Genomic DNA, 25,034 nt, shown 5'->3' on the forward strand with positions numbered 1-25,034 from the left:
AGAAATTCTCACTAGTGTCTTTGCTTAGCCCCTCGGCCTTTGACCAGAGACATTTTGCCTTAGCAATGCCCATAAAGTGTGCGTGAGTTCCATCCATCTTACCTCCCCAGCATGCTGAGGGGACAAAAGGATGTACACACACCTGGCTGCTCAGTTTCCTTTCAACCACAGATTCTCTTAAGAGTCCCAGACTGAGGAATATGGCAAGAAAGGCAGGGCTTGAAAATACAGGTGGGCAGTACATCTAAAAAAAACCCCTTCAGTTACTGCTAATTAACTTCTGGTTCTCCTTTGAGAAACTGTTCACATACACATTCTCACTTGTGCATGTACTCAAAGTAGTTCATACCTGGAGGTGAGCTAACAGATCTGTCAAATGTAGCATTTGCTTTAGAAGGCTCCACCAACAGCATAGCACTTGCTGAAGGTACTCTTTACGTTGTTACTGCGCAGTCATTTAGTACTTGCTAAAGTACTAAAACATAGATCCTGCTGATGTATTTTGGTAATGTTATGCTAAAGCATAACAGAGAATTTTTAAAGGCCCTGCAAGCTAGATAGAATGGCCTGGTGGCATTTTGCCCACCCCATCCTAGACTGTCTGTGCACTCCTGTATTGGCCTCCCAGTCAATGTCAGCATGATTGAAGTCGCCAGTGAGAACCAGTGCCTGCAAGGGGGAAAGTTGCATTAGCTGTTTGAAGAAAGCCCATCCACCCCATCCTCCTGGTCTGGTAGTCTATAGCAGATCCTCACCATGACATCATGTATTTGTGTGCATATAAAAATACAATAGAATAAATGCATCTCAATACTTTTGGCTAGGTACAGACATTAAAAAAACAGGAGGCAGAATCTATTTTATGTTATGTGGTTTTCTGTAAGTGGCGTAGTTTAGATCAGTAGTGAATCAAACACATATTTGCCCTATTTGGGGGGTGGAGGGGCAAATCTTAGACCATGTTCCATCATTTTTTAAATCAGTCAGTCTGTGCACCAAACTTCTGTTCTGTTATGGTTATAGACCAGTTTTGTGTACTGAACTTCTATACCATTACAGGTATAGTCTGGCTTCCAATCACTTAAAAGTGTAATATTTGTACCTGGCATTAGAGTGCTTTATTTTAAATATAAATTCTTACCCATGTCTGAGGAACTAAGGGGTGGGGTGAAGAGGGTGTTTCTATACATTTCCCTAAAACTTATTTGAGTCATAGAAATTTATTTATTTTTATATATCTTGTGCATGAAGTAATCCAACACCCAGTTAACATCAAATAAGGGAAGCATGAGTTTATGGAAAGAAAACTGGTAATGTAATCTGCTGTTGGAGGTGGAATTAAGAGAACACCTTAAATAGGAACTTTAAGTGAGTCCTTGGGAACACCTTATCCAGATATCAACCGAACGATGCATGTTGGAGGGAGGAATTTCAGATTCTAGTTCCTGATGCAAGGACCGTTTATGTATTTTACATGAAACAGACACTGGATAAAACAGTCCCTGGAGCAATGACCAGAACCCAGATTTCCCACCTTCCAGGGTAAGTGTACTAAACACGTAAGCAAACAGTGATTCCTCCTTCCCTACTACTTCCTCCTTTTTCAGGTGCAGCTGTGTGGAATGAGCTCTATACAATTCTTTGTAAGAAACAATCTAGGTACTAACCTTAAGGAGAAGATTTATTGCTCTAGATCCCAAGCAAATGGAGGTACAAGGTAGGGACAGGATTAAAGACTCTCTGTTGACAGTGCTGGCTAATGTTACGCAGCTGCATGAAAATCTGCACTGTGTAAGGAGGCTTGAAAGCTTACTCAGGGTTTATACTTCAATCTAGGATATCACATGCCTAAAATGTAGCCTGGATTGATCATAGAACTGAAACTTAGTGGTTGCTTAGGTGCAAATGATTATGGTTTGATTACACTTCTTGGGTGCAGACAGAAGTGACATTTGTTGCACGATCAGACCCCTTAAAATGCTCTACAGCTGTATTGTGATACACTTGCATGGCTGCAGAGCACTTTTAAAGTGGCTGATCGCATGATAAATTAGCCCTCATGTTATGAGGGATCAGATGAAGGGGCACTTAGGGCACTTCTGTTCCCTAGGATCAGTTTGTTAGTGCAATCAGATCTGGACTGATGCCAGTGAGTCTCACCCCACCCCTGGTGCTGTCTGCAAGAAGGAAGGGGGGGAAAAAGGAGGGGGAGGGAGTTGCAGACTGGCATTTACCCAGCCTGAACTGGATGGCAGGCAGGTGGATTGGGCCCCTCCCCATCTTCTGCTCTCCCCCACCAGCTGGGGCAAACCCCATCCCACAGCTCCCTTCCATACCCTTCCTGCAGACAGCACTGAAGCAGGGGGGAGGGGAAGGGGGGTAGAGTGGGGCTGGGGAGAGAGGCTCCAGGCAGACTCCTCCTCTGGATCAGTTCCAAAGCAGAGCTCGATTTCCTACCCTTCCCTGCCAAACCAACAGATGTTCGTTTGTTTGTTTGTAGTGGGGGGGTGGGTTGTTTTAACTTATAGTGCTTGATGGGAAGCACCTTCAGTTAGAGGAGGGACCTGCATGTCTTTCAGCACCCCTTGTGTGCCAGTAGAAGAAAACCCAACTAGAAGTATATATTTGGCATTTTAAAAAGCCAATAACAACAAAGACAACCACCAAATATATAAACTATAATGAACTTTGAGGAAAAATCAGTTAAAAGGAAGAATTCAAGCAGAAAAATGTGATTGATAATTGGCAGCTGTTTAAGAATGTTTTACTGGATGCCATAAAAACCACAATTGAGAAATAAGGCTTCAGTGATTAAAGAAATAGTAGCTTCCCTTTGGAGGGAGAGCCAAAGAAGCTCCTAAAACAGTAAAATGCAAATGGAAAAGAAGAGTACGTTGCTAATTAGAAATATACATTAAAAGCTTGGAATTGATACAAGAAACAAAAGGGGTAGAAAAACAATGGTCTACAGAATAGTAAAGTAATAAAAAGTTAATAAAATCATTAAGAATTAAAAATAAAATGGAAAATATAAAGCCTCTATATCAAAAGCCAGTAACTGACAGCCTATGGGCTGCATCCAGCCCATGGCACCTTTGGATCAGGTATTCAGAATTCTGCCTTTGGCAGCATTCATCACCAGGGGGCCCATTCATTCATCTGCCCATGCAACACTGCAGTTGGGTGACATGAGCTCCATAGGAGGGGGGCTGTTGCTGTTCCATGCAGCCTCTGAGTGACAAGGAGAAGTGGCAGCTGCAACCAGGTCCTAATATCTGCTTGCCCCCTGCCAGAAAGTGTTGCTGACTCCTGCGCTATACAAATTAATGGTGTACCCACATCTTAAATAATGTATGCTGTTCTGCTCTCCACAGCTCACAAAAGATGTAATAGACTTCAAAAAGGTACAGAGAAGGGTTAGCAAAATGATCAGGGGTATGGAGCAGTCTATCATACCAAGAGAATAAAGGGGCTAGCATTCTTCAATTTGCAGAGGAGAAGGCTGAGGGGGAGATATGACAGAGGTTTATAAAATCATGAAGGGTGTGCCCAAAGTAAATAGGGATCTGCTTTTTACCAAGTCCCAGGATATTAGAATTTGGAGTGCTCACTGAAATTACCAGAAGAGGAGTTTAAAACTAATAAGAGAAAGTACTTTCTTATTCATCACATTGTTAACTTGTGAAACTCCTTGCCACAGGAGGCTGTAAAGGCAGGGAAAATACCCAGGTTCAAAAACAGACTGGACTAATTTACAGATCCATTAATGGCTGTTAAACAGAACAGTCAAGAATGTATCCTCTGGCTCATCTGAGAGGGTGCAGAGGGGACTGCTTCCACCATGGCATGCACCCCTGGGGGAGGCCCCCTGATCTTTGTGGGGCAGGGGCAGGCTGCCGCTGCGTGCTCGAGGCTGGAGGCTGTGCTGGCCTCTTCCCAGCAGGGCGGCTGGGCCCAGGCTATGCTTGAGGTGGGGTGGGCAGCAGTGGCATTGGGAGGAGGGGCTATGGGGGGGCTACAGCCACCATGTAGGCTCCCCTCCCAGAGCCACTGCCACCTGCTTTGCCCCATCCACCTCGAGCGCAGCCTAAGCCCGAACCCCCCCACCAGGAAGAGGCTGGCACAGTCCTCAACCCTGAGCACAGAGCAGCAGTCCACCCTCACTCCACATACAAGTCCAGGGGGCATGTCCCCATTCCTCCCTCGGGGATGCATGCAGGGGCGGGAGCTGCCCCCCTTCCCTGTCCTCCCTGCATCCCCCAGACAAGCCATGGCTCCATTCCACACCCCGAAATGCAGCTCTTGCCCCTGTCCCAGACCCACTCCCTCCCTCACTGAGGGAGCCTCAATCTGCCCCGCTGACACCCCTTGCCCCCCACAGACTTACCAGCCAGACACTGCTCTCCAAGCTACAGGGCTACACTCCTGGCCACACATGTACACATTTATTGGTGACATTATCAGTCACAACAGCCAAAAAAAGGTGATTGCAGATAACGTCAATTTTCCTTTTATTGGTGCTGATACAGCGTGGACCGATGCATAGGTGCACCTCTGCTCTAGATATACCCTGTTCACATGCCCTTTATTTAAAAATTCTGCCACTAGCAAACAGAGACTTGTTATGTAAATGGAGAACAGTGGACCTAGGCCCACTAAGAGAACAATACTATAAGCCTGTCAGTTAGGGAGGCCACTGGATAACAGAGTACCAGGGACAACAAATGAGAAACAGGGATGGCAGCGTGGATCAAATAATGAGTGTCCCAAGAAGGGAAGCTGAGCAGAGAATACTGCTCAGCACTTCATTGCTCCTCAAACGAGTCCAGTGAAACTCTGCCTGGAGATATGTATGGAGGAGTGACAGGAAAATGACCCTACAGTAACCTGAGTTTCCTCTAGCGAGAGCTTCCTTCCTAGTCTGAAAGATGGTGAGTTTGGTCAGAGTCAAGAGGAGGCTGACCAGGAGGTTCTGGGATTTAGTGGGGCCATGGCTGGGGAATGAGTAAAAGAAAAAATGAGAGGTGGAGTGAAGCCAGAACCTCAGGAGGAGGTTCCTGGGGAGGCAGTGGTGGGGCCGCACAAGGCAGGTATAGGCATTAAAATAATGAATTATTTATAAATATTGTAAATTTATACATTATAAATAAAGCTCCATGGGCCCCAAGGCCTTATATAGAAAACTGAAGATGTATGTATTAGTTGTTCAAGTACAGAATAGGCCAATGTCTCTTTATACCTGTATTTTTGTTTCTCAGTTTCAGTCCTTTCCTTTTCAGACAATGTTGAGAGAGAGAGAGAGAGAGAGAGAAACGCTCCCCCACAGAAAACCTATAGAAATATGATAAACCACTAGTTGTGATGTCACTGCTGATGCCTGTGTAAATATGCAAAGTAACAGGGTGAACTAACAGCTAACAGATCAGTTACTAATACATTACAGGCAATGTCCTGAACTCCTGTAGCCTGATTCACCACTTCATTACTCCCAGTAAGTTACTGGATTTACAGCTTTACACAACTGATGCAAGGAATAGAAGAATCTGTGTTTTACACCTTACATTTGTATATATTAAAGGATTTTAAAGCATTTAAACATCCAAATAAGTGTTTTCAAAAGCTCCTTGTACGTATTGAAAATATAGACTCTTAAAGAATTAGTTCCTTTAGATTCTAGAAATGAAAATATGAACAGATTCACAGTTTCAGGACAGAAGGGACCACTGCATTATTTTGTCATATTATATTCATATTGTAGGATACTACATTTTGAATTGTTATCAACTGTTTTGAGCAGAATCATTTGGATTTTTAACTAAAGTGTAATGCTTGTTTGGCTGTAGTATTTCATCCAGGAAAGGATGCAGTCTTAATCAGAAGATGTCAAGAGACTTAGAATTCATAATTTTTACAGGTAAGTTGTACCATTTGCTAATGAGCTTCACTTGTAAAAATTTAATTTCTAAATAAACTTTTCTGGGTTCAACTTCTGGATACTGCTTCTGGTGATGCTTTTCACTGCTAAAAGTAAAGAGTACTTTAGTCCCCTCTATTTTCTATTTTTCCATGATGCTGCTTTTACACTTTAATCAAGTCACCTCTCAATCTTCTCTATGATACGATAAATGAGGACTGTCCAACAGGTGGCCTGTGGGCTACATGTGACCTGCAAAGACTTATATTGTGGCCCCCAGGCTCCTACTTGGCCACTGCTCCCTGCATTGCTGTGGCTGCAGTAGCAACAGCCAGGGAACCCAGGCTTCCCGCTCTCCAGTTTCCCCTTCTTGCCCATACCACGTCCAGGGCTGGGTGGTTTAGTGCACTACAGCTGGAGCCCAGGGTGCCTGAGTGGCGTGGTGCTGCAGGGGAACTTGTGGCCGAGGACCTAAGGGTGAGTCAGGGTACCTGGGTGTGTGGTGCAGTGAAGACAGGCTGGGTACACAATGCAATGGAAGGGGGAAAAGTGTGTGTGCGTTTGGGGGGGGGGGGAAACGGGACACTGGTGTGGCTCCTAGCCATTTGGAGAGTGGTGAGCTGGATATAAAGGTGCTCTTTACATCTCTGGATAACATTTTTTCCAGCTACTGATTCATTTTAATTGTTCTTTTTTGCACCCTCTCCCCTCTTTCAACTGCTTTTTAAAAACGTGTCTCGAGAACTGGATATAATAGTTCAGTATCGCTTTCATCAGTAAAATCTTCAGTACTGGTTTCACTAATTACCTCGATCACATTAGCTGTTTTTTTCTTCAGTTTATATTTGTTTTCAGTTCTAAAATGTGAAAATGGAGCCATCCCCCACGATCCTTTTATATTTCATTCTTTTCCTTATAGGGTATACCATATATATAGAACACATACTTATTCAATATATCTACAGCCATATATAGATACAGATATAGAACTGATCAAAGCAGGTAATCTAATGGTTCCTTCTGGCCTGAAATGCTTTGAATCTATTACTATTTTTATTTCTAGAATATCTTCTCACCTACTGAACTGAGCAGGTTGGTTTCATAGTTTCCAGGTAGAAGACATGTTTTTAGCTAAATTCTAATGGCTATGCTCAATCTATCCTCAGGCAAACTCTGTTACAGTTTGCCTGAAAAGGAAGCAAGTAAAATGCATAAGAAATATAATCAGGACTCATACTAGAGATGATATCTTTTATTAGATAAACAAGATTTTTGCAAAAAAACTTTCTTTAATTGAAAGCCTTTGGGCACAAACATCCTTCATTAGGCATCGGAGAAAGTACTGTAAAAGTTCTCCTGGGTAGAAATGAAATTTCATGCCCGATGAAGGGTGTTTATGCGTGAAAGCTTGTAATTAAAAAAAACTTTTTTCAGAAATCTTGTTAGTCTAATAAAAGATATCATCTCTACTATGAGTTTTGAATGCTTTTTCCTCTAGACCAATACAGCTACAATCTGGATACTTAAGAAATATAATTGAGAGTATCCTCATTTACACCCCAAACTGTGTGGTACTTCACAATTTAGTCATATGTGATGGTTTTATTTAAACCTTAAATTTCAGCATAGCACTAAGCTGTGGTCTTCCTCCTTTGGAAATGAAAGGCAAAAGCCCCTGTAACTTTTTTATAACCATACTTCCCATTTACCCACTAATTCTTCCCTAACAATACTAGCTACGCTTCTTCCATGTAAAAAAAGATTTAGAGAAACCCAGCATATTGTTTTGATTGTTTTATTGCCTTGAGTTGTTTTTACATATCAGTAGTAGTAGTAATTCACTGTGCTGCATTGTAAACATTACCAAAACAAATGTTAAGCTATTTTTACAGACTATGGTAATGCAAAATGAAGACACAAGTCTTATACTTACTGTGGTTGTGTTGCTGGCAAGGAGCGTCTAATGATTGAGTGAACTTGTCTGTAAACATCCAGCTTAGACATACATCGGCAGGATGTATGATTGGCAAAACTGACTGTTACAGGCTTAGGACCATGAGACAGCGGCACTGTAATCTCAAACAACTACAAAAAGGGAAGAGAGAAAGAGAGAGAGAGAGAAGAACTACTTATAAATCAATACGTGTATATTTAAACGTGAGGGTACAAATGAAATTAAACCAGATTCTTGTTGTCTACTGTTATCCAGTACGATACTAATTACTCTTAATAAACTGACATTATGTACTTGATGAGTATTAGTTATTAGGTTATTTGGCTTGCCATGAAACATAATGTTTTTCCCTGTTTCACACTGTTCAAGGGAAAATGACTTCCAGATTTACTGACTATTTTTAATCCAAATATTAATATTTGGTAGGTATTATAGTAATCAAAAGGTCATATTTCAAGAACTGTTTAATAAGTAGGACTATTACAACATGGCACATTGGTTGTGCAATTAGAGAGTTGTGTGCAAAAAAAGATAAATTCAATTTAGGTTAAAAAATTTCTGTGTAAAGTGAGCAAATTTATTGCAGCATAATATTATTTTTGTCCTAAGCCCTATTTTATATTCATTGTTTGGTAACCCTTTAACAAAAGCACATATGCTTTATTAAACATTTATATTGTTTATAATATTAGATTGTAATTATAATATGATTGAGGGCCCAGTTAACCAAAACATTTCCCCCCCCCACTAAGACAAGCACTCTACTGAAAACTTTTTTTTAAAACGATACTAGATGGATAGAGCCAAGTTCAGATGACTAAATGTTAACTGGCAGGGCAAGGGGTGGGGGAATTAAATCATTCCAATTATTTAATCCATGGCATTCCCCCCGCATTTACAATGAAAGAATGAGAAGTCATCTTGACGATTAGATTCTGGTATAAGATCCAGGTCACAGCAGTTTCCTGAAAAGACAGTACAAGCATTCAAAGGTCAGATTATGAAGGGTTTTAGGTGCCTAAATATAGGCACTTAATAGGGATTTTTAAAAGCAGCCATGCGCCTAACTTCCCCACAGGTGTTTAAGTGAGTCTTACAGAAATAGGAGCTTAGCTACATTCTTAGGCACCTAAATACCTTTAAAAATCTGCCGCTCCCTCCCTCCACCTGTTTTAACATCTATGCTATCAACTGGTGAGGTTGTTAACATAATGAATTAAACTATCAGCTACAGTACACTTGAAAACCCCAAGTTCTTTACATTTGATCATATTGTACTTTAGCTTAAAAGTGATACAAAACATAGTAAAAATCCTCATTTCTTTTAATGTTTCAAAACCCCATGCATAAGACATATTTACACTGCAGTCTAGGGGTAGGAATACAGCTTCTGTAGCCATATGTGGACTGAGTCAGGTAGCAAAAGGAGTGTATCTACAGCAATGAGGGCTTAAGCTCCCAAGTATTTACCTACGATCACAGCTATTCTTGTGCAGTCCCCAGGGAAGTCTATATGACTACTGATATCCAATCCTGCCAGTTTGAGTCCATTATACAAGTGCAAACATCCTGAAGAGGATGGACAAGTTAGCAAATTGTTCCCAAGATCCTGTTCCCACATAACTACATGGGTGTGATTCCACTACTTTTATATTTTCATACCGTTGTAACTTCACTGGGTTGTTGTCCATGGTGAAGACTGTATGGACAGTGGAGTAGCAAATCACTGCAACTGGACTAATACTGTGGTGAATGAACCTATGCACCAATCATCTTTACTGGCATCACTTTAGAAAAAAGTCTAAGGTGCATATAAAAACACACTGTTTTCTTAACATTAATTGAAAATTTACTTTTCTTATCAATTCATTATTCTGAATTCTACCATTTAATAAATAAATGTCATTACCTATAGGAAATCTTTTAATTATTAAAATTCTGGGAAGTTTAAAGAACCTAATTTACTTGTTACTTATGTTCTTTTACTTTCTGCATTTCTCACATAAAAGCCAAATGCAGTAAAGTCAGCTTAAACTTTTGAGCACCTATACTACACATGCAGGAGGCTGCTCTGACATACTATAATTACAGCGTGTTGAGGCAGACTTGACAGTCTGCTGGAGTGTGGCAATTACTGTGCTTCAGCAGACTCCAGCATCTCCTGCATCAGTGTTCCCGTGTTCAACGAGCTTTAGTCAATGAGCTTTAGTTCCTTAAGTGCCCCTGCCGCCATTTTTCAGCAGGGGGACACTGATCCACAAGACGCTTCAGGTACTTTAATTAGACTGGCTTTTGGAACCCCTTAATTAAAGCACACACCCCCTCCCCCCTCCTGGAGCATAAGCGCCCTTAATGTTCAATTTTTCTTCCATATTAAGTCCTGCAACTTTTGTATTTCAGACACTTAAAAGTGATGTTTGTGAACTTTTTCTTTAAAAATTTGTAAAATATTACTATAGATTAAAATGTATTTTAACCATATTTAGATGCCAATATCTTTTAAAAAATAATTGATCTTTTACTGACAGGTCTCATCAGACATCAAGGATTGAATGGGCACAGAAGTTGAATTACCATCTCATTTAACAGACAAGTCCTTTTCTGTTAACAGAGTATTTTATTCTCCAGCCCAGGGGAAATAAATAAATATTGGTTTGTCAAGAGAACTTCTGAAGAAAGCAAACAGAAATCAGACAGGAACTTTTCTGACCTTCCAAGTCCTAATGAAATAGTCATCTGTCTAGGAAGCTGCCACAGAAGGAATGACACTAGCCAGTCTGCCAATTCAATGAGAACTCCTAGCCAGATAGTATTAACTTTTAAACTTTTGTCCTGGTTGCAAAAAAGAAGTATGAAAGTTTGGGTTTGCACATGGATTACAAGATAGGTCATGTTAAAGGACAATACCACTTCTGATTTAAAGATCTAAACTGTCTGCCTCTCTCAAACAGTTATCACCAGACAGTCCTCCTGGGTCTTTACTAAGCTGAATACAGACCCCTAGAAAGAGATTTCTTATCACTGTATTTCACTTATAATCTTCTTTGGCTTACCATCTAGTACTGACCCCTTTCTTATCCTGACCTATTATAGCAGTACTGTCAAATTCATGACTAAATGCATTCTTACCAGTATGTCACATCCAAAAAAAGCATGAGAAAACAGCAATCAAATACAGGAAGCAGAGGTGTAGTTTTTCTTTTTTCTTGTTTGATTTTCATTGCAATTTTCCTGAATTTAGATTAACAGGCATAAAGAATGAGATTTTCAAAAGTGGTTTTTTATCTGTATACACACAGTGCCATCTAAGAGAGCACTTTGTATTTTGGAAAAACAGACCCTTATGAATATTGTCTGTGTGTTAGTTCTGTCACTTGTACACAGAAGTCATGCACATAAAACAGGTCAAGTTAAGACCCATTTAAAAATTTGCCTAGACTAAGGTCTACAGATTTGAAAAGAGTTTCTTGTTTCAAGAACTAGTGCTCTTATAGCAAAGTTAAATGTGCATATGTAAACTTTAGAAGTAAAGCAGAGGTCACTGTCTTCATTTTATATCAGGGTCCAAGTTATGTTTTTCTGTTTACCCTGTTCTCATATAACAGCATGAATCCCCCTCAAGCCCTATATGAAAAACTACATAGGTAGAACCGGCGAAACTGAATATCTGAGAACTACGAGCACAATTTTCTACTCCAGCCAAGCTGTGATTCATGCAGAACCTGTTTGGGGTCAGGGCAAAAAGTGACTTCAAGCTACTTTTGTACCTCCTGTATTCTTGAGCCAGCTGGCTGATCCATTCAAAACATGATGTAAGTTAGAGCAGGCTTTGGGCAGCCACAGCGGGTTACATAGGACTATTCTTTCAGTTCTGGGTCACATGAGGAATGCTCCTGTGCTTCAAATATTTCCCAAAGGCTGCTTCCATCCTATTTATGCTGTTGTAACTTCTTAAATGGGTTGGGAAAAAAATCTTAGCAACAATCTCCACACTGGATTAAACAATGGTTAGCTGGAAAGATGCTTAAATGCACGTGAGCCTCGTCTACACTTGCTAATAAAACATGGTTGGCATCAGGTCAGTTACACCTGATCTAACAGCTGTTATCATGCATGATATACCATATAGGAAGCCTCAGCTGCACCAGTATAAAACTAAATTAACTGAGTTGATTTCAGTCAATTATCACTTTAACTTACACTTTTGCTATCTGAGTGTAATTTATATTTCCCCATAAGCAGTTCCTAGTCATAGACAAAGTTAATGTATCAAAACATACAGTTATATGCATAGGACATATGAGATTATATTTTTATTCCTTGCTTTATTTAAGTATTGTAGGATTCAGTGGAAATCGGTGTTTTGAAAATAGACACAAAGCAGATTCATTCTCCTAACTGGAAGTGAAGAACTGTAGTTCAACTTTTTTTCCTTGAACTTTCTATTCATGTCAGTGTGAGCAATTCAAACAGCAAAGTTCTGGTGCAGATAGCAAAAATTGATATTTCTACTTCTCTTTCCAAAATAGGCATGAAAACATGTGTGTCATTTAAATATTTTCCATGTTATGGTAGTGTTAGAATGATGCTGTAGCCATAACGGTCCAGGAATTATGCAAGAGACAAGAGGGTGATATATTTTATTGGACAAAGTTCATAGTTGGGATAGAGTTATACAAGCTTTTGAAGGCAAGATATTATTTACCCGTTCTGAACAGTGAAAGCCAGCACAGTACATTCACGGCATTGACTATGTTGTGCTAGCTTTTTACTACTCAGACCTGATGAAGAAAGTCTTGCATTTCACTCTGTCCCAACTATGCAGTTGGTCCAATAAAATATAACCCTAAGAAGTGCTTGCATCTATTAAAAGATTTGTCATTTAGGCATTCCTGAAACTTAACCTACTACAGGAAATGCATATATGTAAACCTCAAAATAATTCTTTTAGATTAATGTCTGACATTTTAAAACAAAGTAATAAATCAAAGTCTAAATTCTACTCTCAGCCAAGCCAGACTAGCACCAATGAATTAATGAAGTTGCACAAGTGTAAGTGAAAGCAGGACTTAGTCCAAATTGTTATCTCTCTTCGTCAATTTAATTAGACAAGTCCGACTATTAGAAATGTGTCCTCTCCTTCATTTGTGTCTTCATTTCCCGTTTATCCTTATCTTCCATCTGATCCAGCAACGAACCCAACATCTGTGGCCACTAAGGGGCATATTTGGCAGCTGTAAGAGCCAGATGTCAATCTCAAGAAGGGTTTTTAAGAACAGAAATGCAACATAACATCTGTGTTTAAGGCTAGTTCTTTGGACGACTTCTTTTCTGGCATCACTGCTGGTTATCTAGTGGCTGTGAAACTACCTCTGGGACTGCCCAGAGGCCAGACAGCTGATAGTCTGTCTGAGCCATCTCATCTGGCTGATGGTTATTTTTATTGCATTTACATGGGGCCAAATTCTCTCTCATCAAATTCTCACATCAAGCCCAAGTTTAGTAATAACGGAATGCTGCACACAATAACCCCTGTGCCCCAGAGCCTGCCTTGCCTCCAAGGCCTGCTCTGAAGAGCGTAATACCAATAGATCCAGAGGGGCATTGACAAAGTATAAGCTTTGCTCCCTATCAGAATATTAGTTCAAATGCTGGCAGAGTCCTGTGGTTTCTAAGAACTGAAAGATTTTACTACTCAGAATAATTACGGTTGACAAACAAAACAAAAAATTAAGGCTTGAAGTCAAGCGTTAAGCACTAAGAAGTCAGTAAATGCCACAATTAGGCTTACCTGCGTTCCAGCCTTGTTAGAGAGTGTGCAGAATAAAGTCAAATTAAAGATACACAGGCAAGTTTAATGGTGGCACTTCCTGGCTTTACAGTGCTTGATTTGAACTTGGACTCCGTGGTCGGACCCAGAGGTTGGTGGCTGATGGAAGTCAATCGTTGTGGTGCGCTGTGACCAGTGGGGTCCTTCAAGGCTCTGTCCTTGGGCCTATATTATTTCATATCTTCATTAATGATGTGGACACTGGCATCAGAAGCAGACTGTCCAAGTTCACCAACAACACCCAACTTTGGGGTAAAGTATCCACACCTGAGGACACGAGGGCAATCCAGGATGAATTTGACAGGCTCAGGAAATAGGCAGATGAGAACCTGATGGTGTTTAACGCTGAAAAATGCAAGGTTCTCCACCTGCAGCACACTTATAGGCTTGGCAGTGCTATGCTGGTTAGCACTATGGACAAAAGGGACTTGGGGGTCATGATTGACCACAAGATGAACATGAGACTTCAGTGTAATGCTGCGGCTAGTAAAGTGAGCAAAACGCTGGCTTGCATTCATAGATGCTTCTCAAGCAAATCCTGGAACGTCATTCTCCCATTCAGCCTTGGTGAAGCTGCAGCTGGAGTACTGCGTCCAGTTTTGGGCTTCACAATTCAAAAAGGACATGGAGAAGCTTGAGAAAGTCCAGAGGAGAGCCACGAACATAATCAGAGGTCAGGAAAACAGACCATACGATGACAGGCTGAGAGCTATGGAACTCTTCAGCTTGGAAAAACGCAGGCTCAGGGGTGATCTGGTGGCCACCTATAAGTTTATCAGGGGTGCTCACCAGGATCTGAGGGAATGTCTGTTCACCAGGGATGACAAGGTCGAATGGTCACAAACTCCTCCATGACCATTTCAGACTGGACATAAGGAAGAACTTCTTTACTGTCTGAGCCACCAAGGGTTGGAATCTATTGCTGCCATTGATGGTTCAAGCACCTACTTTGAATGCCTTCAAGATACATTTGGATATTTATCTTGCTGGGACCCCACGATGCCTGCTGACTTCCTGCCCCTGGGGCAGGGAGCTGGACTCGGTGATCTTCTGAGGTCCCTTCCAGCCCGAATGTCTATGAAATCTATGAAATAAAAAACTTAATAATGTGCCACTGGAGCCCACATGAAGCTGATGGCAAGACAGGGTGCTCCAGTGCAACATGGTGGGGGACTGCCTGCTTGCCTGTACAGTGCAGTGCAGGGGGTGGAGGAAGTGTCCATCCACATGCATACACATGGGGTTTGCCGCCTGGGAAGCCTGTGGTCCCTGCTAAGGGTGGTCCCGTGGTGTGCAGCCCTCCACTGGTATGGGCCACGGGGCATGTGGCTCCTGGGACAGCCCACTAGTACACTGAAAAGCCATACACACTGTCCCAGGGCACTGCATCAACACCCATGTGATTCATCAGAGAATCAAAAGCATTAGACCTCTACATTTTTATGTAGCAGTGTAGAAATCAGTAGTTACAGACCATCATTGTCTTCTTAGACCAGGGCTTTGCCAGTCTGTTTCACAGACATTTACTGACCACATAGGAGTGGTAAGACTCTATTCAATTCTAAGCTGCAGAGTGGAACATGCTGTAACGCAGGACTGTCCAACTTTGAAACAGCCAGGGGCACATATTGCATAGGCCCTGTAGGACTTCCCTTGCACTATGTAGGCTGAGGTGGCACATGGGTCCCTCTGTCTCCCACCTCACTGGCTGCATGGGAGCCACAATGTCATGCGTTGGTTGTGCAGGCACTGTGTAGACCTCTGGGCTCTTCTTCACTGTGTAACTATGTAAGAGGTGGCTACCAGAGCCCAGAGATTTCATGTTACCTGCTCACACGTTTGTGGCATGCAGACTGACCATTCAACAGCCCTGAATTAGATAATGTCCTTTTTCCCAATGCTTGAGCCAGCAGGAAGTACTTTGACAGTATAGGAAAGACAGATTCTCAGTGCCAGGTCTCAAGACCCAGACTTGCAATGCTCCAATGAACCCCTAAGTTGCGACTGCAGGGACAGTTTTACTTAGCCCAAAGCTGGTACATGGCGAATGCAGATATAAGCACCAGGAAATGTAGGTCCTACAAATTTTATCTGTGGGCACACTTATTTTTCACAAGCTTATAAATTTAGCCAGATGTTCAGAAGCGACGCAAAAGATACTTTGCTTACACCAAGGCCAAATTTCAAGTTCCTGCTTTGTAATATTCCAGCACCTTTTCAAGTGAAAGGCTGGCAGAGTTTTTTAAAGCATAGGCAGAAACAATATAGTTTCTCTCACCCAATTCTCAAAAAACAGCAGAATCATTTTGGCGGAAATTAAGCTATAAAAAAAAAAATACACTCAAGCCAAAAAACAACCAATAAAAAACCCTCATCTTCCCCAAACATACATGCATACAGCTTCTGGAGGCAGTTACTGGGCATGGATTACTCCAGTCAAAACAGTTAAAGCTTAAAAAGCTTGGTAAAATACCACTGAGTAACTTTTAATGGTGCCATGTACAAAACCCAATTACATTTTTATGAAATGGGTAGTGGCTATCATAAATGAAAAGTTTCCCATTGCTGCAATCCAATGAAGTACAAGAGCCCAGAAGAACAGTCACAAAGTCTGCAACTGAAGAAAAATATCCAAACCATTCCTAAAATAAAATGAAATAAAATAAAACAAAACTTTTTCAAATTCTGCCCTAATTCAAGTGAAATCAGTGAAGAGTTCAAAGTTAGGTCCATCACATTCACCTAAAAGTATATATTTTTCTGTGCATCTCCTAAAGAAGCCCTGCGCAGCTGAACCATTATTTGTGACTATATGCTGTCTCCTCTACCGATTTTTAAGAAAGAACTTTGTTCCCTTCCAACTCAGATGATGGTACAGACGAGTAACTTTTTCCCAACTACATTTCAAAGCATTCTGATAAAATGGTTAAAAACAGCAGTGAGATAGAGTACTTTGAAGCATTTGCTATCAGATTGCTGAATTTATTGTTATGCTAAGTGCCTATGGTTTTACTTTGAAAAGAATGTTTTGCTTCCTTACACGTGATAATCTACACTTAATTGAACTTTGTTGTCCAAATATTTCTAGGAAGTTTTGTATAGAATAGCTTTTCCTAAGCAACCACACGCATACCTCTCTGTAATTTATAAAATTTTAATTATTTCTAGGTGGAAGCACACAGACTGGTTGGAATGCCCTTATCAAATCTGGCTTTTTCAATATATTTTCGTGCTTGAAACCAATATAAAAAATATAAGTGTAAACCACACACTTTTATCAGAACATTCAATTTTTCATCATTTAAAAATAAAATCCCTGCGTGAACTTCTGAGACCTTAATTTTTAAATGGGAAACCAAGTGTTATACAAAATGAATTCCAGTTGACCATATTCAAATTTCCGTGAATTCAGCTGAATTAGCTATTGGTTACAGATTTCATTAGTGTTATGAGAAGTTTTCAGAAGCACCAGTAAAACGGTAATTATTTGTAACTATATATGAGCATAAAACTAAGATTTTCATGAGTGTAGTTTATATAAAGCACTGACTGATATAGTTGGAGAGAAGAAACTCAGCAGCTGCCAGGTAAATGTTTGAAAACCTACTCATGGGCAAATGTTTATAACCTAAAGTTGTCAGACCAGATCTGTTTGACCTAGTATACTGCGAGGTAAAGAACAGAGCACTATACTTACTATCATGCACACCACAACACACATATAGCTGATTGATACTGCAAACCTTTATTACAGGGGAATTTTACTGTTCAATCTACTCAAGCCTAGACCACTGTCCTTGAAACACAGAAGAGGCCTAGAATGATAGAGACCCAATACAGACATACAATAAATAATGCATGCTGTACAACATACTAAGAAAATATAAAGACGACAGTTTTGGAATTGGGTGCGTTTCTTTTGGTGTGGCTTTCTCATTTGCCATTTCCCAAGTGTATTTGGGTCATGATAACTGGAGCTCTGCACAAAGCTAGAGTGTAACATCACCACCTACATGAACATGGCTTAATTTTTAATACTGCCCTTTATTATCTTTGGAGTAAACACATATCAGAGATTACATTTTATAGGCGTCTCATTATATTAGGATATATTTGAAATCACTGACTGAAATCACTTCCTGTAAATGATAGATCTTCTCCAGAGACTGATCTTGAGCAAAGATCAAGCAGTATAGTAGTTAAATATCTGATGCATCTCCTTATATCCTACAACAGCTGTAGGATAGAATGTGTTGTACTACAATAGCTAAATCTGTCAAATTATATTTTACTACCGAAGCAGGTTACCAAGATAACCTGCTCTAACTTAAAAAAAAAAAAAAAGAACAAACTTTTAGAATCCAGTCAGAACAACAGAGGCTATAGTTTGAGTGGCAGGTGTGTTTTCCTGAGACCTAATGTATAATCGGTGCATTCTGTATCATAATCCAAACACAACCCACACAACCAACACCAAAGGTCACCACTTGGCCTGCCCTCTACCACCTCTAAGCCATCTGTCATATTTGGCTGTTTCACATCTGTGTGTTAATACTGAAAGAGGAACATTTTCCCTTTCTGCCCATTTTTCAATGAGTCTAGACCTTTGAAAATGCCCAACTTTTACTAAGATGATGGTCCATTTTGTTTAAGAGAATAAAAGATATGTTTAGCCCTGAAATTTTGCTAGATGATTCCACACAAACCCCCAGAAATTATTTATCCAGAATGCTAGAGCCCTTCTCATAATCCCCCAGGTATCTGGTAAAAGTAAATTTGATCAGTTTTCTCTTTTGAAATTACTCTTTCATTAAAATCAGTCAACACAGAGTTGTCAACTATGGAGACCACTGAATTCAGGAGAGACAGGCTGTGATATTTGCCCGAGTTACCAAAAACAAGTCACTTCACCTTCTCCTGCCTTATTTCTTCACCAGTATAACCAGTTAGGTCTCAAAGGTGCCTCGCTACCCTAACTTGTGCTGTCAGTGTAATGTAGATGAGAATACTGGTACCTTTGTAAAGCACTCTGAGATCCACAGATGAAAGGTGCTACATAAAGAGCCAAGTTGCTATGTCATCAAGATAGACATGTCCAAGACCACCAAATGTCATTTAGTTATATATTTTTAAGAATTCTTCACTAAAGAGAGTAGGTGGAGAGTTTACAGGTCTGAAATTAAAAAAGAACTTTAGATGAGATCAAAGGTAGAATATGATAACATCATAATGGTGCTCAGCCCCTGATCCACTGCCCGAATCTGGCCCACATGGTTGTGTTGTTCAGCCCACAGGGCTTCCCATGGGTCTGAAAATGTGGTGGGGGAACAATGGCAGCGCTAATTACCACAACTTCCAGAACCACTTCCAGAGCTGCCACTGCTCACCTCCTACCAAATTTCCAGACCTGTGGCAAGTCCTGCGGGTCAACTGACATTATGGCTGTGCGAAATTTCACCAGGTGTTTGTTTCTAAGTTGTTTTGACACATTTTGTGCTTAAAACAGGAATTGAAATTAAACAAAAGGCTCTCAAACAGCTTCAAAACGAAATGAGGGCACTCAAAGCACTTTGAAAGTTTTGAGTTTCAAAGCCGGGCTTGCTTGCAGCTAAACGGAAACTAAGGAGAGGGAGGGGGAAGATGGGGGAGGACTGCTCGGATATTGACATCTAGTTCCCAGTTCGATTCCCCAGCTTTCTGATCACTTCCCCCAACTCTCTGATCTTGTCTCCAGTTCTTCCTGGGGGGTTCAGACCCCCAATCTGCGCACAGGGTTTCAGCAGCCTACAGCAGCAGCCTGCTGAAACCCCCCATGAAGATCCAGGGACAGCCTGCTGAAATAGTCCCACGCACCGATCAGCCTGCTGAAACCCTGTGTGCAGATCTGGTGGTCTGCATCCCCCAGGAAGAGCTGGGGGAAGCGATCAGAAACCTGGGGAATTGAACAGGGGGTTGGGGGAATTGTTCAGGTCCCTGAAAATTCCCCCAGTTACTAATTCAATTTCCCAGCTCCCTGCTTGCTTCCCAAAGTTCTTCCCACGGGGCGCAGGCCCCCGGATGTTGTGGGATGACAGCAGGTTGCCACTGCCAGCTGGTGAGGGTGGCACCTCTGGGCTATTTCCTCAGCTGGCAGCAGCAGCCTGCTGAAACCTTGCCTGCATATCTGGGGGCCCACGCTCCCCTGGAGGGTTGTAGGGCTGTGCCAGACTCCTTCTGAGGGGTGTGGGCCCCCAGATCTGTCTGCAGGATGACAGCATGCAGCCGCTGCCAGCCAGAGCCAGTGCCAGCACCTGAGTCTGCCTGGCACAGCCTGCACTAAGCAGTGGGAAGAACCCAGTGCTTGTGCTGGACCCAGCCAGGAGTGGCAGCCTCCTGTCATCCTGCATGCAGATCTGGGGGCCTGTTCCCCCCAGGAGGAGTCTGGCACAGCCTCACAGCCCTCCTGGGGGGCATGGGCTCCCCAGAACTGTTCATGGGTTGACAGCAGGCTGCCGCTACCAGTTGGGGCCAGCGGCAGCACCAGTCTTCCAGTACTTTGCACGGGTTGAGCCAAGCGCCGGTCCTAGCTGGCAGTGGCAGCCTGCCATCATCCTGTGTGCAGATCTAGGGGACACATGGGATTACAGCATGTTGCCACTGCTGGCAAGTGATATGTTTTGCTTTGAGCAGTTTGAGGTTCAGTTTCCCAGAAATCCCTTCACCTATCTCCTTAAAACTTGGCAGGCTTCACACCTTCAGAAGGGGCTACCATCCCTGCAATTTTCAACTGAATCAGGCAAGAAATGACAAAGCTATAGGCATTTTTATGACTCCCCATTATAGCCTATGGGCGAAACATCAAAACAGTGTCAAAACAGTGAAACAGTTTTGACAAAACAAAATGGAACAGTGCTTTGAAACAGCAAGACGAAACACTGTCCCTTTGAAATTGCAAAACAGAAGTCAAAATGAAGTAGTGCACAGCCCTAAATATCATGATCCCACACGTCACATAACTACGCAGCTGGATGCAGTATGCATCTAACACACAGGGTTGTTCCATGTCTGGCTCTGGCATATGGGGCCAGGACGGTGTTCCAAATCACATTTGTAGACTGATCCACATGCATCAACCTCGTGCTGGATCCAGCCTGTGGACCAACCCTGCCCAGGGGATCCAGCCCACATACTGGCTCTGCACCATGCATCCGGCCCAGACGGTAGGAAGGCTGACCACCACTATTCTATAACTATGAACATAACCGCAATGAAAATAATTTTCAAAGCATGCATCTCAAAATCGCCAAAAACAAGGGAGTAGATTCTGCACTGCACCTGTTGTGTGATGAATCTTAGCAGGAAGAAGGAGGAAGCAGGTAATTCAGACAAGGAACACACACTGTATTTGTCCTTGGACAAGTTGTGCCTGCATTTCGGTGAGAACAGAAATATCCCAGGATTGATATGTTCACACACTGCACTCTGTCCTTCTAATCAGGGTTTAGTGAGTGGTTCGATGCACTGCCGCTTTTCTGCCATTGATTTAATGATGCAATCCCAGGATAATGGTTCAGACATTTTGAGATCCCTCAGGATAAACTGTTACCATTTTTTATCCTGTGAACTTTTTAAAGATTTAACCCAGGACAACGGACATGGACGTCTGGACAATTGCACTTTGTCCAAGCGTCTCAGAACCACTTCTGCACCAGCCAGTTTTGATGGTCCCAATCCATAATCTAGAAGAGCTATACTATCTCTCATCTTCCCATCTTTGGTATTCCTTCATTTATGCTCAGAACATTTCTGAGGCCTGGGCTATATTGTAAGAGAACAGATGACACATTTCGCTGGTAAAATGCCAGCTGGCATCTTTTCATATTAAATATTGGAATACATTGAGAACTAACAAAATAACTCTCTGGATGTCATGACCCTCCCCCTCACATTTTGACTTTGTATTGATACGTTCGCTAATATTAACAATACTTTCTAAATCATTACTTTTGCTTGACTATGTCTACACTTTTGTGATGCCCATAAGAATGCCAGAGGAAAGGATGGTTTAGCCCACCTACTCTGCATGTACCAAATTCAGAAACAATGAGATAAGAGCTGCTTCAGGGGCACTCCCCACCACTGGTCTTGTGCTCTCTGCTTTTGGTGTGCTCAGGAGCTGTAGTACAGAAAGCACCCCCAAAAAGGGCTTTACCACCTCATTTCTAGGTTAGGAATGTGTAGAATAGGAGTGAATGGGTGATGCTTCTCAATGGTGTTTTCAAGGGTGACAGTGAAGTGGTAAATACATATTTTAATGGAGAAAAATGCATGGGAAAAAATAGGTCCACAGTTCATAAATGACTCAAACATTCCTCTGATGCATATACTCTTCAGACTGCACACATGAACATAATGCATATCTCAAATATGGCAAACAACTTTAAACTGTTAACTTGTTTCCTGTGAGAAAAGATCCAGTTTTATACTGTTTTGAGATATGTTTTTCCATGACAGATTACTGCTCTAATCATGAAGCAAAAAGATTTAGAGCCCAATACTCCCCTTTACTTCAATGATCAGACAGGAGCCAAAAACTGTCACTCTCACTGGCAGAGGCACAGAATGGAGAGAGGTGCTTCTAAAGCAGCTTCTTACTGAAGCCTCTTACTCTTTCCTTGTAGGCAACAGCTGCAGCTGATAGAACAGGGACTGTTAGCTGACTAACCTTCCCTTTCCTGCACACCTAAATGCTGAAACCCTGGCTACTACTGAAGTCTAGTCTCCATAGATAGATCTATTATTTGGGCTGTTAAATAGGAGAATCAGCAGCTAGTAGACAGCAAAACTGTCCTGAGAAAGTATAACTTGATTAGTGGAACATCAAGACCCTTAAAAAGTGAAAGAGAACAACAAGCCATTAAGTCAACTGACTCCCCTAGCTGACTCAATAGTAATGTCACTGCTGCTGCACTGTGGAGCAATGTATTTCTATTGCAAGCTGAAAATCAGCTTTTCCATTTAAGACATGAACCCCAATTTTGGGGGGCTGATTTTGGGGAACAGGTGTGTGGTACGTAAGTAAATACGGTAACAAGGAACAAGTTAACTACTCTACTGGATAACGTACCAATAACAAACGTAAGATATTAAAGAAATTCACATCATAGAAATTCCTAAAGGGAAATGATCTATGGTACTAAATGATCTAGTCCAAGATTTCTCAAACATTTTCACAGCTGAACCACACGTTAATAAAGAAATTGTCTCATCGAATATCTCCCCTCCTGTTTGTAAATGTGTTACCTTGTGGCAGCTATAGTAATTGCATTTGTGGAAAAACAACAGCAGCAATGTGTTTATGGGATTTTAGCTATCTTTCAGTGAAACTGAGTGCCTGTAAAGCAGGAAGGCAAATCAGCACCAGGGAATCAACATAGTTTTGTACAAACCAGTCTACCAGCATATTATTTCATCTGCCTTCCGGCCAACCAGTACAAATATAAAATAATATTGTCTAGACAAAATAACCTCTATGCTTCATTCTTTCCCATAAAGATTTTAAATGTTCCCACTGAAAGTTGAGATAAGTTGTCCTTAGATTTTAAATGTCTAGAGACTGGTAGCACAGTATGTCCTCAAATAGGGACCCTTAGCTCTTGAATTAATTATTGACCAGTTTATTCTGAGGAGTCTACATGTGTAAGGCACCAGCTGTGATGACTTTTAGGATTATTAGATGAAGATGCATGGCAAATAAAACCTTTTTCTTATTTCACTGAGAATATATAAGGAATGGAAGAGTGAAAAATAAATGTTAAGGGGCATCTGAAATTCTTTAAGGTGACCCTTTAATCCCTTTATCTGATGTAATCACCACTCATTTCTTCGCAGTTAATTAAATGTAGTGGCACTGTCATAGAATTTAAGATTTCAGATGATCAGAAATGAAAAATAAGGTGATGGTAAGCTCTCTTCTTTCAAAGGGACATTTCTAACTTAGGGGTCCTGATATCACATGCACAGTTTTGAAAGAGTTTTGCTGATGATTCTATTCACTAAGGAGTAGGATAGGTGACTGAGCATAGATTTCTTTGGCCTTATGGAAAAGATAGCATAAACCAAACAACAGTCTGTTTTTTGTCTAGGAGCAAGGGTTTGTTAACTGATAAACCCTTTAATGTCCATTAAATTGCCTCTTAAGTTCTGATCATACGTTAAACTCTTCCTAAAACTATTTCCCTAATACTTTCCAAAATGAGGTCACTGTTATTATTGTTGGTTGTATTCTAATCTATGGATATAAATGGAGTGACACTTGTAGCATGACTTTTAGGCCCCTGACACATATTACCCTTAAGACATGATTAACTAGTTAATCGTGTCTCAAATAGCAACCTGGCCAAATGTTCATTCAATTAATGGTGTGCTAAAACCAGGAATAAATGACGAAGTTATTACACAAAATATATGTAAAAACTTTGTTGCTAGCTTCTATCATGCCTTTAACTGAATTTGTGACCAGTGCTTGCAGCCCCTGGAGTACACTCCTGGAGCACAGTGAGCTCCCCCAGCTGGGTTCCCCTTTCAACTGACAGAGCTCCCAGCCACAGAGCACAGGGTGCCCTCCTAAGACTGGGGACACTGATCACCGATGGGGATCCCTGCCATGAGAGTGCAGGGTGCGCTCCCCACAGCTGAGAACTCTGAACAATAAAGGGGCTCCCAGCCACAGGGGTATCCTGTGTTCCTGCAGGTGGGAGTCAGAGCAGTGAGTGGAGCTTTGTCATAGGGGAGCACCATGCGTTCCCTGCAGCTGAAAGCCCACACAGCACCTCCAGCTGACGGGGCTCCCAGCCACAGAAATGCAGATTGCCAGTGCAGGGGGAGCCCAAGATCATGATCCTGGGCTCTCCCTGCACCAGCAATATGAAGTGATGGGGTCTGATGCTTGGTCCCATAATCACATTCCTGCCTGCATGTGTGGCAAGGCAGGAGACAATTGTTGAGACCATACATCCGATCCCATTGCACCTTTTTTTTTTAGTGTCTGTCAGTGGCCAAAAGGCCAGATTCTCAGTTAGAGTAAGCATCTGAAAATCTGCACAATACGTCACAGGTGCATTTTTGTATAAAATCTGTAATACGGGTAAACAGGGCTTCACAAAAATCCACCTTTGCAACTTCGGCCAATAAAACACGAAGTGCACAATTCTCAAGTTATAGTAATCTGAAGACTTTGCATCTCTCAACCACCTGGAAGCAGAATAGCTGTTAGAGGGAAGAATGGTGGTTTTGAAATAATAGTTATTGTAGATTTGCCTTTTTAAACTGTTTGAACTGCATCATTCATTGTATGG

The 25,034-nt window shown here is 41.6% G+C and overlaps 1 protein-coding gene across 2 annotated transcripts in view; it reads right to left on the reverse strand.

The window, feature by feature from the left end:
- Positions 1–25,034, reverse strand: part of VEGFC (vascular endothelial growth factor C) — a 123,948-nt gene that overhangs the window by 11,253 nt on the left and 87,661 nt on the right. For both annotated transcript variants that reach the window (XM_019534644.1, XM_019534645.1), the window contains exon 4: positions 7,848–7,999. In XM_019534644.1, coding sequence (XP_019390189.1) covers positions 7,848–7,999 — 152 coding nt within the window. The remainder of the gene's footprint in view (positions 1–7,847; positions 8,000–25,034) is intronic.

Source organism: Crocodylus porosus, unplaced genomic scaffold (assembly GCF_001723895.1).
Source record: "Crocodylus porosus isolate Cpor-Errol unplaced genomic scaffold, CroPor_comp1, whole genome shotgun sequence".
Classification (NCBI taxonomy): domain Eukaryota; kingdom Metazoa; phylum Chordata; order Crocodylia; family Crocodylidae; genus Crocodylus; species Crocodylus porosus.